Here is a 17,520-nt window from a genome sequence, read left to right as displayed (position 1 = left end):
TTCAATGATATTTCTGGTTCTGTAAGAACTTGTATGTATATACAATTACAAGACACAATGCAGAAAAAGGAACTATTTAAGTAAAAAAAAATAGGAAAAAGATTTAAATATACAAATTCATGATGAGGCCTGGTCAAGATTGTGCCAGGAGAGTGTAACTAATACAATTAATGTTAGATAGCAAATGATACAATATTATTATTATTATTATTATTTTTTTTTTACACACCAATTTATACTCAGTATAAATTACGTGGACTTGATTCGAATGTTTCAGATGTAATAAATAAACAGGAACCTTATTACATGCAGTTTGGTTTGATACAATTTATAATCTGTATTTAATAATGATATCTGCCTATGAGAGGATGATACAGGATTTTCCCCTTTTTTGGAATAACTTTTATTAATGCTGTTTTAAAAGATACTGCTAAGTCATCAGAGTCTCTCATTTGATTCAAAATTCCCATAAAAACAGGAATTAAGAACTCCTTAAATTCTTTATAAAACTCCGGAGAGAAACAGTCCTCTCCTGGAGCCTGACTATTTGGCAAAGACATCAAAATATTATACACTTCAACATCAGTAAAGGAATTATATAATTTCAATTTTTTAATTGACAGTTAATTCAGGCAATGTAACTTGTGATAGATATTCATCTATTTTTTTCCTCATCCTTCAAAGATTCAGTCCAATATAATTGTTTAAAAAATTCCTAAAATCATCATTAATTTCTTGCATTTTATATGTAATTTGACCAGTTTCTCTTTTATTGTTCTTGATAATTGTTCCACTTTGAGTTGCCATTCTAAAACATTATGGGCTCAATCACTTAATTCATAATATTTCTGTCGTGTGGGCAGTATATCTCTTTCTACTTTATAAGATCGTATTATATTAAGTTTCAATTTTTTTGACTACAATAATTTTCATTTCTATTCATTTTTATGAACATGCATTTCCTTTTCTAAATACAACATATCTTTGTCTAATTGATCTTCTACTTTCATATATTTATTTTAGATGTGTAACTTATTATTTGTTCTCTTAAATAGGTTTTCATAGTCCTATATAAATTTATTTGCTAATGAGTGTTCATTAATTTCTAGAAAAAGAACTTTATCTGTTGTCTCATAAATTCACAAACATCCTTCCTCTAAAAGTACTGTATTAAATCTCCATCTAACCTACATTTTGTTCTTCTTCCAACACAATTGACATCACTAAAGGTGAATGATCTGATAATTTTCTTGCCTGATATTCTTCTGAACTCTAGCTTGTAATTGTGTAGAGACTAAAAACATACCAATATGTGAATATGTCTTATGTCTAAAAGAATAGTCCCTATCATTAGGATGAATTTTCCTCCAACTATCAACAAGTCTCATCTCATTCATTAAATCTGTCATGATTTTAACTACTTTATTTTTAACAATATTTCCAACTGATCTATCCATTTTTGAATCAAAAGCAAAATTAAAATCTCCATCCATTATTATTTCCCCCTAGGCACTTGATAATTGTATAAAAATATCTTGGAAAATTACCCATCATCCACATTTGGTGCATATATATTCATTAATGCCCAATATTCTGAATAAATTTGACAATTAATCATTACATATCTTCCTGTTTTATCTATAGTTGTATCCAATATTTTAATTGGTAAAATTTTATTTATTAATATAGCTACTCCTTTGGCCTTGGAATTAAATTAAGAAACCAATACAGATACATCCAACCCAATCTTTTTTTTAAACTTCCCATTTCTATTTCAGTCAAATGAGTTTCTTGCAAAAAAGCTATATTCACTTTAATCTTTTTCACATAATTTAATTTTTTTTCAATTTATTGGATTCTGAATTCCATTAATATTAATACTAATAAGTACCAATATTAAATATTCTGTCCATCGATCGTCCCTTTCCCACTCTTCTCACTTCAACTAAAATAACAGCATACATTACAATAATCTTAGACAATCCGGGTGTAAAATAAGAAAAAATAGAAACAAGTAATAGAGAACCCTCCCCCCCCAAAGGTGTGTGATGTTGTTACACCTTTTGCCTCATTAGATTCTATGAAAAACCTATTTCTCCCTTCTGGAATGAAATCCTTCAAAACTGCCAGATACCTTAAGACAAAGGCATAACCTCTCTTCCATAAAATATTTTTAACTGCATTGAATTCTTTCCTCTTTTCAACGACTCAAAACTTGTAATGGGATAGAAAAAAATCTTATTCCCATTATAAATTATGGTTGTCTGTCGTACTTTTGCTTGCTTCGCCACCAGCTTAAAATCTTCTCTCATACTTCATATCGAAGAAATCTGACTAGTATTGAGCATGGCTTCTGGTCCAACTGTGGCTTTGGGCTCAATGCTCTATGTGGTCTATCAATTTATGAGACAACAGATAAAGTTTTTTCTAGAAATTAAAAACTTTTAAATTTCTTGTCCTTCATCACCTAAAGTCCAATAATCTTTATGTTATTTCTTCTGTTTAAGTTCTCTAAAATGTCTATTTTATGCATTAACTGATATTTTGTTGCTTCTGCTTGTGCCACTTTCACTTGCTCCTTTTAATGCCTCAAATTTCAAATTCATGACCTTTAATTTTCTCATCCATAACTCCAAACCTTTTATCCACCTGCTGTATCATTTTTTCAACTTTTTCCGTAAAAGTCTTGTTTTCAGCTACAATCTCTCCATATCTTTTTGTTTCTATCTTTTGTTTCTAAACTTCCTATCTTGTTGGGAAGATTCCATATATTTTTTATATTTCTTTAATTTTCTCCAGCTGTGTGGCCTTTGGAATTTGAGTAAACAAAAACTCCTTTTCTTCCTGCTCCTCCTCTTGCTCACTGGAGCTGGGTCTGCTTTTTTTAAAAAAAAAAGGGGGGGGGGGTGTAGCAAGATGGCGTGGAGTCTAGACGTGCAATCTCGACCTCTCTGGTCAGACTTTTAAATACCTGTTTTTTAACCCTTTGTTTCCAAGTTTAAACTTTTTAAATATTAGTTTAAAGTATTAAGGAATTATTATGGCCACTAATGGTAAAAAGACTAAATCTCAAGTTCAAAAGAAGATACATTTTCGAAGTGCTGAAGATCTGGGGCCTAGACGACTTGAAACAGCCCCGGGCTCAATATCTTCATTGCTTAAATCCCAAAGATTGCCTGTGGAGGCTGAAAAGGAAATGCATCAGGCAGCATTACAATCTGAAGAAATCGTTTTTCTTCACAAATGGATGAGAAAACAACAAGATGCGGGGGGAGACCAGCGGCGACTCCCTGAAGAAATCGGGATGCCATCGCTGGGAGTCCAGACCCGCAGTAAATCTTTTAAAATGCCTTTTGTTGAATTGCAGCAGGAGCTGCAGTTTCCTTGTTCTGCCACCATGTCAGAGAGAGCAGAGCTGAGATTTACTGATTCACAATGTATGCAATTAAATGCAGTTATTCAACCCAGTTGACATCTCTAATGAATGAGATGGTTTAAATGAATGCTGGTATAAGTTCAGAATTAAATATGGTTAAGACACGTGTGGATGCATCTTATGAAGAATTAAAAAAAAATTTCAGACTGCTTTTTTGGACTGTAAACAGCAAGTGACTTCTAACACAGAAAAAGTGTTGAAGGTGGAAAAATCAGTCATAGAACTAGGAGATCGTGAGAAGGAGCTAGAAAGAAAAATAGATTATTTGGAAAATCAAAGCAGAAGGAATAATGTGAAAATTGTTGGTTTGCCAGAAGGTATAGAGGGATAAGACCCTCTTCGTTTCTTTAAAGACTGGATTCCGCAAATATTAGGGCAAGAATTTTCTCTGGGGGATTGACACTGGAAAGAGCCCATAGAGCTTTAAAAAGAATACCCTCAGCTGGTCAACCCCAAGACCGGTAATAATTTGATGTCTGAGTTATTTGGATAGAGAAACAATACTTCGACTTGCAGTACAAAATGCGAGACGACAAACCACATTATTGATTCAGAATAGTAGTCTTTTTTTTATCCTGATCTGAGTCACGATGTAATTCAACGTCGATGTCGATTTAATCCAGTTAAAGAAGTTTTGTGGTGTAAAGGTTATAAGTCTACTTTTCGTTATCCTGCAGTGTTGAAGGTCTTTTACGGAGCTATCAATTTTGGTTTTTTGAAACTGATTGTGAAGAAATGATTTTTTCTGACTCATTGTAGCCCACCATTATCTTCTAAAGAAAAATGTGGTAGTTCTGAAACAGAAGAAATGGCAGAAATGGGAAAAATGGGAATGGAAAGAGTCCACCTCCTTCCGAAATGGGATTTTCAAGATTGGAGTCTTTTGGATGAAAAGAAGAATTTTCTTATTTTATTTTTTCTTTTGTTATTATGATACTTGGATGTTACTGATTGTTTGGCTGGGGAGGGGGAGATTTGCACTAAGTTCTTTACTCGTCATCAGCCACTGATGGGTGATCCACACCCAATTTTTGTTTAGGGGATTACTATCTTTTGGTAGTTTTTTTTGATGGAGAATTTTTTTTTAGATCTTTTAAATTTTTTAAAAAACTTTTTACTTAGTTTTTAATTTGTGATTTTTTTAAAATTGGAGGGCCTATATACGTTGATTTGAGTTTTTATATAAAGATATTATTGGTATTTAGTATAATAGTAGGTATGTCAAATTTGAGGTTTGCTACTTTTAATGTTCGAGGATTAAATAGAAACGTAAGTGAGTCTTGGCGAATATTAAGAAAATGAAAATTGATATTGCCTTTTTACAAGAAACACATTTGAATGTGAAAGAAATTGTGAAATTAAAAAGGGATTGGGTTGGGCATGTATATTTTTCTTCATTCAATTCTAGAGCTAAAGGTGTAGCAATTTTGAATTACAATCAATGGAGGAAAAGGCAGGATGTATTCTTAAAATGAATTGTAAGATATCCGTAGTGAAAAAATGTATTGCTAGTACGTGGAAAAATACAAATATGTTTGATATCAATAGATGGCATAATGAGATGAAATATTGTTTAATAATGGAAAAAATTACATATGTTTTGCATAATTATAATTTTTTTATTAATAAGCGGCTGTTATACTCAGAATTTTTACATTTCAATTTATATTGATTAGATTTTAGTGTGTACATTTAACTTTTTTTAATATTCTTTCTTTTTTTATATATATAAAAAATGTTCATGTTCTTGTTTAATTGCTGTATATGTTATATATTATTTGTTTTTTAAATGAATAAATAAAGTTTAAAAAAAAGTTGCCTGTGCTTTTTTTTGTGCTCTGCACATGCACGAGATGTCACGCATGCACAGAGTCACATCTTAACCCGAGTCGGACGGCCATTGTCTGTACTGCAGATTCCAAGGTCTCCCCAGCTCATGACTTATCTCCCCTGGGCAGTACCATATGAACAGTTCCTGGATCCTTCCTCAAAGTAGATCTTTCGTCCTTGTCTCGATCTTTCTCTCACTCAGTTTCTTGTACTCTAACAGTTGGCTTTTCTTTCTTTGGTGCCATTTTAAAATGTCCTGCAGGCCTTCCAATACTTCTTTCTTCTATGTTTTAAATGTTTTGCTAACTTTTTTATCCCCAAAGTTTTTGAGGAGAGTAGGGATTTGCAGTCTAACCCCAAGTCATCACATAGCATGCCCCTGCCCCCTTGTATTTGACATTCTTTGGCTTGGCTTCGCGGACGAAGATTTATGGAGGGGTAAATGTCCACGTCAGCTGCAGGCTCGTTTGTGGCTGACAAGTCCGATGTGGGACAGGCAGACACGGTTACAGCGGTTGCAGGGGAAAATTTGTTGGTTGGGGTTGGGTGTTTGGTTTTTCCTCCTTTGTCTTTTGTCAGTGAGGTGGGCTCTGCGGTCTTCTTCAAAGGAGGTTTCTGCCCGCCGAACTGTGAGGCGCCAAGATGCACGGTTTGAGGTGATATCAGCCCACTGGCGGTGGTCAATGTGGCAGGCACCAAGAGATTTCTTTAGGCAGTCCTTGTACCTCTTCTTTGGTGCACCTCTGACACAATGGCCAGTGGAGAGCTCACCATATAACACGATCTTGGAAAGGCAATGGTCCTCCATTCTGGAGACGTGACCTACCCAGCGCAGTTGGATCTTCAACAGCGTGGATTCGATGCCATCTGCCATCTCGAGTACTTCGACGTTAGGGATGAAGTCGCTTCAATGAATGTTGAGGATGGAGCAGAGACAACGCTGGTGGAAGCATTCTAGGAGCCGTAGGTGATGCCTGTAGAGGACCCTTGATTCGGAGCCGAACAGGAGTGTGGGTATGACAACGGCTCTGTATACGCTTATCTTTGTGAGGTTTTTCAGTTGGTTGTTTTTCCAGACTCTTTTGTGTAGTCTTCCAAAGGCGCTATTTGCCTTGGCGAGTCTGTTGTCTATCTTGTTGTCGATCCTTGCATCTGATGAAATGGTGCAGCCGAGATAGGTAAACTGGTTGACCGTTTTGAGTTTTGTGTGCCCGATGGAGATGTGGGGGGGCTGGTAGTCATGGTGGGGAGCTGGCTGATGGAGGACCTCAGTCTTCTTCAGGCTGACTTCCAGGTCAAACATTTTGGCAGTGTCCGCAAAACAGGACGTCAAGCGCTGAAGAGCTGGCTCTGAATGGGCAACTAAAGCGGCATCGTCTGCAAAGAGTAGTTCACGGACAAGTTGCTCTTGTGTCTTGGTGTGAGCTCCTTAGGAAAAGCACGGATGCTATCCTATCAATGCATCGCATAATTTTCCATCAGATCACCCCTCTGATGGTCTAGAAATAAATATGTTTCAACTTTTCTTTAAAGGGAAAATGTTCCAATTCAAACAACGTCCTGGTGATCCTCTTTCACACCCTCTCCAAAGCATGGCAACTGGACCGGCTCACAATTTTCCAAATATGGCTTAACTAAAGTTTTATACAGCTGAAACATGATTTCCCAATTTTTATATTTAATGCCCTGACCGATGAAGACAAGTCTGCTGTATGATTCCTATCTTAATACCATATTCCCACTGTCCCCAATCCTCAATGTCTTCAGGGTTTAGAAATATAACTATTCCTTTAATACAATAACTCTTTGTAAAGGCAATTCCACAGGTTTACCAGACTCTGAGTAAAGACATTTCTAATCTCTCGCATTGCAATCTTATAATGTGACTCTTGTTTTCAGATACTTCAGCCAGAAGAAACAGTTCTTCTCTTTTATTCTTCTAAATTCCTGTGAATAAAAACACCTGCCATCCCAAGAATTTACCTGATGACTACTTTGCACTCTCTCTACAGTAAATATATTTTTATTCTTAGGGAGTCCAAAACTGCACACAGTACTCCCAAAGTGCAATTTCATCTAGGATCTATAAAATGGTCGCAAGACATCACTGTTTGTTAGGCCAACAAAACACTTGGTTTAACTATTTGCTGCATGTGTACTTTTACTTTGAGGAATAGGTAAATAATTCATATGCGCATCAACATTTGCCAATCATTTAATTGATATATCACCTTCCTACATCTTCCTTCCAAAATATATAAATTTACATTTAGCCACATTAAATTTCATCTATCATCATTCATTCAATATCTATACGACCTTGAAACCTCTTTACTTCCTTCACACAATTCATGCTCTGACCCATTTTAATGTCATTGGCAAATTTTGTTTGTTTATCCAAATCAATAAGCATCAACATCCAAGGTCCAAGCACAAAATCTTCGAGTTAACATATGCCATTCCTAAAATGACAGATTAACCTACTGAAAATCAATTTTTAATCCAAGCAAATACATTACTCCAAATGCATGCACATTGACTTCTTTTGTGTGAATTTATCTAAGACTTTCTGAATATCCACATGTTTCCACATCAGCTGGAAAAGTCAGTGGCCAGGAAAACTCCCTATTTCAATGAATGCCATGGTGTCTTTAACATCAATTTGTGCAGTCTTGTAGATATACATCTATAAGATAGCAACCATATCAAAATAGTGCAATCTTATCATGGTTCCAAAATATCTACATGGATTGTGTAGATGCTCCCCATCTTTTTGAAAATTGATCAATATATATAAAATAGTCGGCGTGGCTCTTCCATGCACCTAATACATTGCAATTAATTTCCATTAAAGGTCAGATAAAACAATATGAACTTTATTGCTTCTATGTCTGATGAGTATTTGTCACATTTCACCAAGTACTCAATGAGAGGCTCAGAACAGCCTTAAAACTATAATTAGCAATAATAGCAACTGTTTTTCTAAAGAATTCTTTGTGTAACATGGGAGGGCAACATGAACTAAGTAGAGTTATGTGCTGCTTATTGTCAATGACATGTTCGATAAAATTGGGTGTTATGTGTGTGGACGTTGTGTGATCACCATATTATATACTTAGCAAAGCTATATGGGATACTGTAGCATACTTGTAAACTTTTTATTTGTAAGAAAGGATCAGTGTGGTGATCGCCACGGGACTGTGGACAGACAGCAGGGCAACTGGATTAGTGTGGGGTCTGACACAGGGCTTTGGGGAGAGAACAGGAGAGTGGGATCGCTGTGGGGACTGATACAGGGCTATGGGAAGAGCGCGGGGCAATCAGATTAGTTTAGGTACATAATATACAATTTCCTATAGCTAGCAAATGCTTTTTCTAAATTGCTGCGGACCTGCATAATTGTGGGATCATGGATGTATATGTGGTTGGATGTTGCCTGAATGGATGTTGAACAGCGCATACCTGTAATTGAAAATACCCATTGTAAAAATATCATCTGGTTTAGAGAAATTATTTTCTCATCCTTCAACCAACTCTTAGCACATTCCATCATTGAAGATGATATGAATTAAATCATACCTGTAACAGTGTTAATTGCCTCTAACTAGGTATGAAGCTGATCTTTATTCATTGGATATTTAGCTGATTGTTCAGAATGATAGCTTGGGATGTGCATTTGAAGTAGCTAACCAGCAATTGCACTGCCATTAATTGTTGGTACACGTCAACTACAGTGTAACAGTGGTAGAGGGGCTAAATTTTCGGGATGGTGTACAGAGTATCATGTAGACTGCTTTGTCTTGGTGTTCAGCTTCTTATACTCTTCCTGGAAAGAGGAGGATATTCAATCACACAACTGATATGTCGCTTATATAAAGGATTTATAGTTTCACTACAGGATACCGATCTTCAAACTTCTTGTAACCACATGACATATTGCTGGTCCAATTGATTTCTTGCTCAACAGTGACCACTTCCCCTTCCCAGAAGATGGTGGGAGACTTGGCAAAGGTAACACCATGAAATTGAAAGGATCTGTGATGTACCTGTTTTCTGAAATATGAATTTCAGGTCATTACCTCCATAATGTTTGGGACGAAGATATGTTATTTATTTATTTATCTATCCAGTTTTAAATTTGTAATCAAACAATTCACATGTGACTAAAGTGTATATTACAGATTTTATTAAAGGGTATTTGTGTACATTTTGGTTTCACCATGTACAAATTACAGCAATTTTTATGCATAGTCCCCTTATTTCGGGGCACCATAATATTTGGGACATAGCAATGGTAGGTATATAATAGGTATGGCAGCCATATTTAAAAAAAGTGGGTGCAACTCCCCCCCCCCCCCCCCCCGAGACCTGTGTCAATACTCCCGAGATCTAGCTAAGTTATGGAAAGTTGAAGCTGTAGACAGATCCCTGACAATTCCTCTTTCATTCTTTCTTTTTACCTTATTTTTTTCCTTGGGATTTCTTCTTTCTTTACTAATTATCTTTTTCCTTTCTTTGGGAGGGTGGGATGAGGGACTACAGTCATCATGTATCTTTTCTGTATTTGAAATATTTTCTCTATTTGTTAATTGAATGTTTGGCTTTAAAAAAATTCAAAATAAAGGCATATGGAAGCCATGCTCAGTTAAATTTAGATCAGTTGACTGCCTTGGCCATTCAAGAGTTTTCCAGTTTTTAGCTTTGAAAAACTCCTTTGTTGCTTTTGCAGTATGTTTGGGATCATTGTCTTTATGTAGGATGAAGCACCATCCAATTAATTTGGAGGCATTTGGTCAAATTTGAGCAGATAAGGCATTTAATGGCTGGACAGGAGAAGCCAGAGAATAGTGGTGGATGATGGCTTCTCAGACTGGAGGACTATGACTAGTGGTGTACCTCAGGGATCAGTGCAACCATCACTGTTTGTCATCTACATCAATGATATGGGTGATAATGTAATAAATTGGATCAGCAAGTTTGCAGATGACACAAATATAGTTTTTTTTCCCCCACATAGAACTTACATAATTTTTCCATTCAGAAATGTCTCTCTACCTTCCAGGAGTGGCTGTTTACACAGGATCAACCAAAACTCCAAATGTCTATATTACATGCACTTTTAATCAGAATATCGAAAGTGCAGTAATTAAGGAGGTGGGACTTCCAATGCTGCTGTAGCGACATCGACCTCAACATCTGTCGTACATAGAACATAAAGCACAGCTATGCAACATCGAGTGTTATGTGAATCGCGCATCATCCATTGCTCATGGAATGTCTGCATTTAACTTTAAACTGCAGACATTCCAGGAAATTTACTAGAGGTCGAGGAGGTTAAATATTGGAATGGAAGTGACTCCTTATTTCTGTTCCGATCTGGATACTGGGAAAATGGTAATAATTTCCTAGAACACAGCAGTTGGGTAAAAAACATACAAGATTGGAGGAGTGGACAGCAAAGAAAATTTTCAAAGCTAGCAGAGAGATCCGGACCAGCTGGAAAGATGGGCTGAAAAATGGCAGATGGAATTTTTTTTGAATATTTTATTTTAATTTTATTCCATACATGCAGTAATAATACATGCCATAACAAAGACAATTGTCATACATGATGATGTTACAGCCCATCCCTGAAAATCCCCTTCCCTCCCACCTAATCCACCCCTAAGAAAAACTACAAAAAGGATATAAACAAAGAAAAGTAAAAGAAAGGAAAAATCAGAAACTTGTACCAGTGGACACTATAACCCCAATTCTAACATAGCCACATAGAGGAGAAAATTTTGCAGGTTCAGAGGCTCAAGAAAATTCTTTTCAAACTCAATCCCATTATTTGGGCATACAGGCACCAAATTTGTAAAAAAAAAGAAAAAATAGAATACTTATAATTTGACCTCGTAAATATGCTTTTAAGGCATCACGTATTATAAATTTATCATTTACTGAGTTTAAATTTGTTTCACAAAATGTCTGAATATGTGTTCAAACAAAGATCACAAAAATACTTCCTCTTCAACAACAAAGAATTCAATCTCCATCTGTAAACTGACCTCTTTATTTGACATTTCCATTGTTATTAACAAAGGTAAGTAATCAGATAAAATCCTCTGATTATAATCCGCTTCAAGAATTCTATTTTGTATTTGAGCTTATACCAAAAATAAATCAATTCTAGAATAAGAATCAAACCTACTAGAATAAAAAGAGTAATCTCTCTCTCTCTCGGATGAATCCTTCTTCATATGTCAATTAAATTCAAATCTTCCATCAAACCCAAAGTTGCCTTAGCAGCTTTTGTTCTTGATCTATCTAACAATGGATCTAAGCAAAAATTAAAGCCTCCGCCTATAAAAATATTTTCATGAGCTTCTGCTAAATTTAAAAAGTATCTTGAATAAATTTCTCATCATCAATATTTGAAGCATACAAGTACAAAATTCAGAAAAAAATTGACAATGAACCATAACAAATCTACCTGCAGGGCCTGTAACTATATTTGGAATTTTAATCTGAAGATTCTTTTTAAAAAAAAATCAAAATCTCCACTCCTCTAGCTTTAGAGTTTTAAGAAGATGACCTTACATATCTCAACCAGTCTCTTTTCAATTTTAAATGCTCATTTTCAGTTAAATGTGTCTCTTGAAGAAAAACCACATCAACTCCCAATTTCTTAATAAGTTAATATTCTCTCTTTATTTTGCTGTTAAATCCATTAACATTAAAATCTATAAACTTAATTACATGACTCATTTAAATTAAGTAATATCAATTCTCCTCCTTTGCCTCCCCCACAAGTCTCCTCCAAATCAAATAAACAATATACCCAGGGACACCTCCTCTAGCGATCCAAAAAATATAAATAAATGAAAATAAAGAAATATATTTATTTACAAAATCATATCTATAACATGGTGAAGAAGAAGAAAAAAAAAAATCACCCCTTCTAATGTTGTCCAATACAACTCTAACACCCTCCATCTTACAGGTTGTGACACACATAATCCTGCAGATATCAACACCTCCCCACTCCTCCCAACTCCCTTGGTATATTATACATATGCTTTAATCAATCAATGACTTAAGTTAAATCAATTAACTAATTAACCACAGTTAATATAACATTTCAAAGAAATCTTGTCAAAAAAAATCAAAATAAACAAAGAGAAATAGTCCACTGCATTAACTCCGTAATAACTATTAAAGGTTGAGCTTGAGGAAGACTCCGTGCATACTCTTCCATTAAAGCAGGGTTAATCAAGAATCTATTCTGCTCTCCTGGTATAAAAATCTTCAAAGTTGCCAGATGTCAAAGAACAAATTTACACCTTTTCTCAGAAAATTTTCTTCTCAGGGTTAAATTCTTTCCTTCTCTTCAACAGATTTTCACTCATATCAGGATCAAATAATATTCCATCCCCTTCCCACAGCAGAGAACCTTGATACTCCCTCACTCCTTTTACTGCAAGATTTCAAATCTTCTCTTTGTTTTGAAAGTGAAGGAACTATATTATAATGAAATGTGGCTTTTGATTGGGGAGAGGTTTAGGCTCTATTTCAATAACGCTCTCAAAATTATCTTTACCCAAAACCTTAGGAATCCAAGCTTGAAAAAAAGCATATAGCATCTGGTCCTTTTTTTTTCCCGAAATGCCAACTATTTTAAGATTATTTCTTCTACTTAAGTTCAATAAAATATCCACTTATATAAGACACTGGTGAGTCCAAATTTTGAGTATTGTGTGTGGGCGGGGAGGTGGGGTGGGAGAAGAGAGAGAGGGGGGGGGGGGAAAGAGAGAGAATTCAGTTCTACAGTTGAGTAGCAGCAGCTGGGACTGGAACATGACAAACCCATTTTGAAGACAGGTTGTGAGTTCTTAGTTCATCCTGGTCAAAGCCCTTGTGGTCCATTCAAGAGGAGATGGCTGGCAGTATAATGTTTCAATTGAAATAAGGAAAACAGAAAAGGAACTCTGTGGTGACCTGAAAGAAAGGTTATAATCTGGAAAACCCTGATGGGGCAATTTTCTTCAGCAAGATACTGAAGTGACTGATCAGAAGGAATCAGTTGTGGGTGTCCAACGAACAACAAATCTCTCTCTGAAAACAGACAAAAACCTTCCTCAGCGGTAACCATTTACCTTTCAAGCACCTAAACCTGGTAAACTTCATAAATGTTAAATTCTGTGCACAGTATAAGAATTGCCTTCAACCAGTGAACTTGAAGGAATGAGAAGTGAGATTGGACTATGAATCAAAGAACTTTACTGAACTTCCACACCCATTACATACACATGTACTTAGAATTAGAAGGGGGTTAAGTTATTAGTAATAAGTTAAAGTTTGATCCTGTGTTCATGTTTAAAGATAATTAAAAGTAACCTTTGTTTAAGTAACCATTTGTCTTGGTGAATTTCTATTGCTGCTGGGTTTTGGGGTCCTCTGGGCTCATAACAGCCAGCAAGACTTTTGTCCAGAATTCTGCAGGGTTTTAAAAAAAATACTTCTTGGCAAACTGTAATCTGGCCATCTTGTTTCTTGCAGTGTATCCTCTGTATTTCTGATCATGAAGTCTTCTGCACACAGTCGTCAATGACACACCCACAGCTGCCTCTTAGTGTTTCTGATCCGTTGGCCAGGTATTTGAATATTTTTCTTCATTATGAGAATTCTTCTGTCATCAGCAGTGGAGATCTTGCTTGGCCTATCAATCCCTTTATGATTACTGAGTTCATCAAAATGTTCTTTCTTCTTAATGATGTTCCAAATAGTTGATTTTGGCAATCCTATGATTTGCATGATGTTTATTATTGTTTTCAGCCTCGATGGGTTCTTTGACATAACTTTGGCTCTCATGTTGAAAAATGGTAACTACAGACTCCATAGGTGATCAAAAGCTGAGAAGCAAGTTGAGCTCTCTTATACCTGCACCAATGAAGTAATTAAACATATTTGAGTAATTACAAGCACCAATGAAGCCAAATGGTGTCCTGAAATTGGGGAAATCTATATTTAAAAAGACCTGCATTTTCTACATGGTCAAACCAAAATGTGTACAATAAACCTTGAATAAAATCTGGAATGTGCAATTTAATCACGGGAATTGTCTGATTACAAATTTAAAACTGTGGAGCACAGGGGCAAATAAAGAAAAAAAAGTGTCTGTCCCAAACATTATGGAAGGCATTGTAAACCTCTACCAAGGGAAAAGAAAAATATATACTATCTTATTTGCAAAATTTTTAATCTCTGAAGGGATGCAGGGTTAAATAACACAGCTGTTGGAAGCAAATGGCCACCAATTGGAACATGGGTCAGAAGCATTAACATAATTAGGCAGGGAACAAAGGAATACAGACCATGTGCAGGCAGATCTGCAGTTTAAATTAACTTCAGAGTCGTCCAGACATTATGGGCCAAAGGGCCTGTTCCTGTGCAGTATATTTCAAAGTTCTAAGTTACTGCTGCAGAAATATTTAGTAATGAAATGCATGTAAATTAATATATTTTTGTAACTGACAGGTAAGAACATTTAACAATTGTGCCCTTTGCACAGTACAATAGAACTATTACATCAAATGCAAATACTGGTCAAAATTCTCTTACTCTGAATCCAATGCTACCACAGTACCTGTGCTCTGGTAGGCTTTAGATCTGGCTCAATTGTAGAGCAATCACAAGGCTGACTACACTGGTGTCAAGATGTCAAGTTTGTTTATATTTGTAGCCAAATAGCAATTAAATATTTATTAGAGTGAAGTGATTCTCTAATTAATAAACTTCCTTTCAGGTGTCAATTAAACGTGTTTTCTAAGGAGAATTCAGTGTCATGGTTTACAAAGTAAAGGTTTTCTAGATTTCATCACATCAATTTCTGACAGTATAAATATACATACCTAGAAAACGACAGCATTGTCATTTTTCCAGAACTTCAAACCCCTTTTCCCCACTAAATACCATGTTACAAGTAGAGATTCATGCCTGCTCTTTCAACAGTAATTCCCCCTGGATTATAGGCAAGGGAATGCTGATTGTATTGCAGACTTAAAAGTTTGTTGTTTCAATTAACTAGCAATGGATGTTATATTGTTTGATGAAGTCTCATTCATTATACAAGCATCAATAGCAAAAATTGACTTGTCAGTTTCCAAAGCAAATCCCTCAAGTGTCCTCTTGTTGTGAACTGGCAGTCTGTAATCATGCCCTTGGAAAATTAGTTCAATTTATATTGATTACATAAATTCTTAAAGAGGGTAGTTTTATTTGCTACTTTAAGCCTCCTTCTACTTTTTATAAACTGGAATGTCTGGGGGTTAAGTATATATTTGCATAGTGGGTTATTTGGTCAATTTTTGTAGTCCAACATTAGTCAGATCCCAAGGATACCAGACAGTGTTGCAATCTGGAAATTATTATCTACCTGGAATCAAAATTTGTTCACTCTAGTTCCAAAGAAAACCAGAAAGAGCTGAAAAAAGAACATGGAAATTAATTTGGAAATGGCATGTCCAAATAGAAATCTGACAAGTAATTTTAAGGGTTTTAAAAAGTATTTTGAATTATTTAATTGATTCTCATCAGAAAATGGTTGATAAAGAGAAACAAATCCTCCAATTAGCCTGATCAACAGGCAGATAATCTATTGATCCATGTGATCCTGCACTGCAAAAATAGCAATGTGTTCAAGATCTGTTACATTTGAAACCAATTTATAAATGCCATATAAAAAAACAAATATCTCAAATAATTGGAATATCTTCACAATGAGCAGGACTTACTTTTTGATGATGTTCTCCAGAGAGTTATTTTTTCTCTTCTGCTCCACCTGATGCCAATCACAGGAGCATAGGTAGTCACTGCTATGTGGTAAACAAGACCAATTACTTGCACACAAATTACAACCTTTGGTTGCATGCTCATTGGCGAATCCTAAATGGAACACAAAAGCAGAGTGATTCATCCACTTGTACTACAATTGATTAAAACATGTGCAAGGTATGGCTGGGGCTAGTCCAAATATCCAAAATCAGATTCTCAAAAATCCTCAAACAAATCAGAAATCATGTATAAAAATTTTTTTTCCGGAGCTGAACTGACCAGTGGCACGGTGGACCTCATGCTCACAGGTGGCAGCGGGGACTCGGTGGGGAGGTGTTGGTGATCGGCAGTGGCCAGCATTTTTTTTGGTGAGGAGTAAACATTATTTTAATGCTTTAAAAGTCTTCCCTTGTTGTTTGCTTTTGTATAAACACTGTTACAAGTGATTTGCTCTTGCTACTGGGCTGTTTTAAAAAATGATAAATTTTCCAAAAAAAAACTTTATCCAATAAAGGCCCGGTCCTGACAATTTTGGATAATTGAAAATGTACCATATTTGAACTACTACCACTGTTTTACATTCAGAATCAGAAATGCTTCATCTCACCATTTCTATTTCTCAATTCTCCTTCACTACTCTTTTTTTTTTAAATATTTTATTTGTTTTAAGAAAATACAGAATTTCAGACTCAATTACTATAATAATACATAGAATATAAAATCTTAGAAAAACATTCATAAGTTCCTCTTCTCCCAGTGCCCCCTCCCTAGATTCGAAAGAAAAGGGGACAGACAGCAGAGAATAGAGGAAGATAAAAGCAAAGGAAATAGAAAAGAAAAAGTAACAGGAGCAAGGTTTGACATCTCAGAGTCACATCATTTTAAAAGTATTACATTTCCAATAAGGAGTTTACTAATTGACAAATATCAAAATAAATTGTACAATCTGGGCATTAAGTAATCTAAACAAGGTTGCCAAATTTTGATGAACATACTATATCTATTCCCAAGACTATAAGTAATTTTCTGAAGGGGAATACAATTTTGTTTTTCCATGTTCCAATGATCAACGTGAAGTAGGGAATCGAATTTCTGTGTTACCGCTATACATTTCTTGGCTACTGACAATGCAATTTTAATAAAATTAGATTTACTTCTGGAGAAGTTAACTTTTATAACTGGCAAATTCCCCAGAAGAAACAATTCTGGGTCTAGAGGGAAGTTCATCCCCACAATTTTTGTCAACACTTTCCCCAATTCTATCAAAAAGGGTCTTAATTTCGTGTATAACCAGATGGAATGCAAAAAGGAACCAACTATCTCACCTAAAACACCTATCAGAAAATTTTTATGCATCATTTGAGGTGCATAAAATTATAATGAATCAGTCTATATCTAGAAATAATTAAGGTAGTCATACTATCTACAAATAGATCTGA

At 35.3% G+C, this 17,520-nt stretch overlaps 1 protein-coding gene across 3 annotated transcripts in view; it reads right to left on the bottom strand.

Annotated features, from left to right (window-relative positions):
• Positions 1–17,520, bottom strand: part of LOC138736599 (flap endonuclease GEN homolog 1) — a 68,048-nt gene that overhangs the window by 31,510 nt on the left and 19,018 nt on the right. For all 3 annotated transcript variants that reach the window (XR_011340429.1, XM_069886378.1, XM_069886379.1), the window contains one exon: positions 16,042–16,192. Coding sequence is in view for 2 of the 3 variants with exons in the window: in XM_069886378.1 (XP_069742479.1) it covers positions 16,042–16,192 (151 nt within the window). In the remaining variant the exon portion in view is untranslated. The remainder of the gene's footprint in view (positions 1–16,041; positions 16,193–17,520) is intronic.

The sequence above is a fragment of the Narcine bancroftii genome, chromosome 6 (genome assembly GCF_036971445.1).
Source record: "Narcine bancroftii isolate sNarBan1 chromosome 6, sNarBan1.hap1, whole genome shotgun sequence".
In the NCBI taxonomy this organism is placed as follows: domain Eukaryota; kingdom Metazoa; phylum Chordata; class Chondrichthyes; order Torpediniformes; family Narcinidae; genus Narcine; species Narcine bancroftii.
Note: the sequence above shows the minus strand (reverse complement) of the source record. Positions and strands in the feature narration are given on the sequence as shown.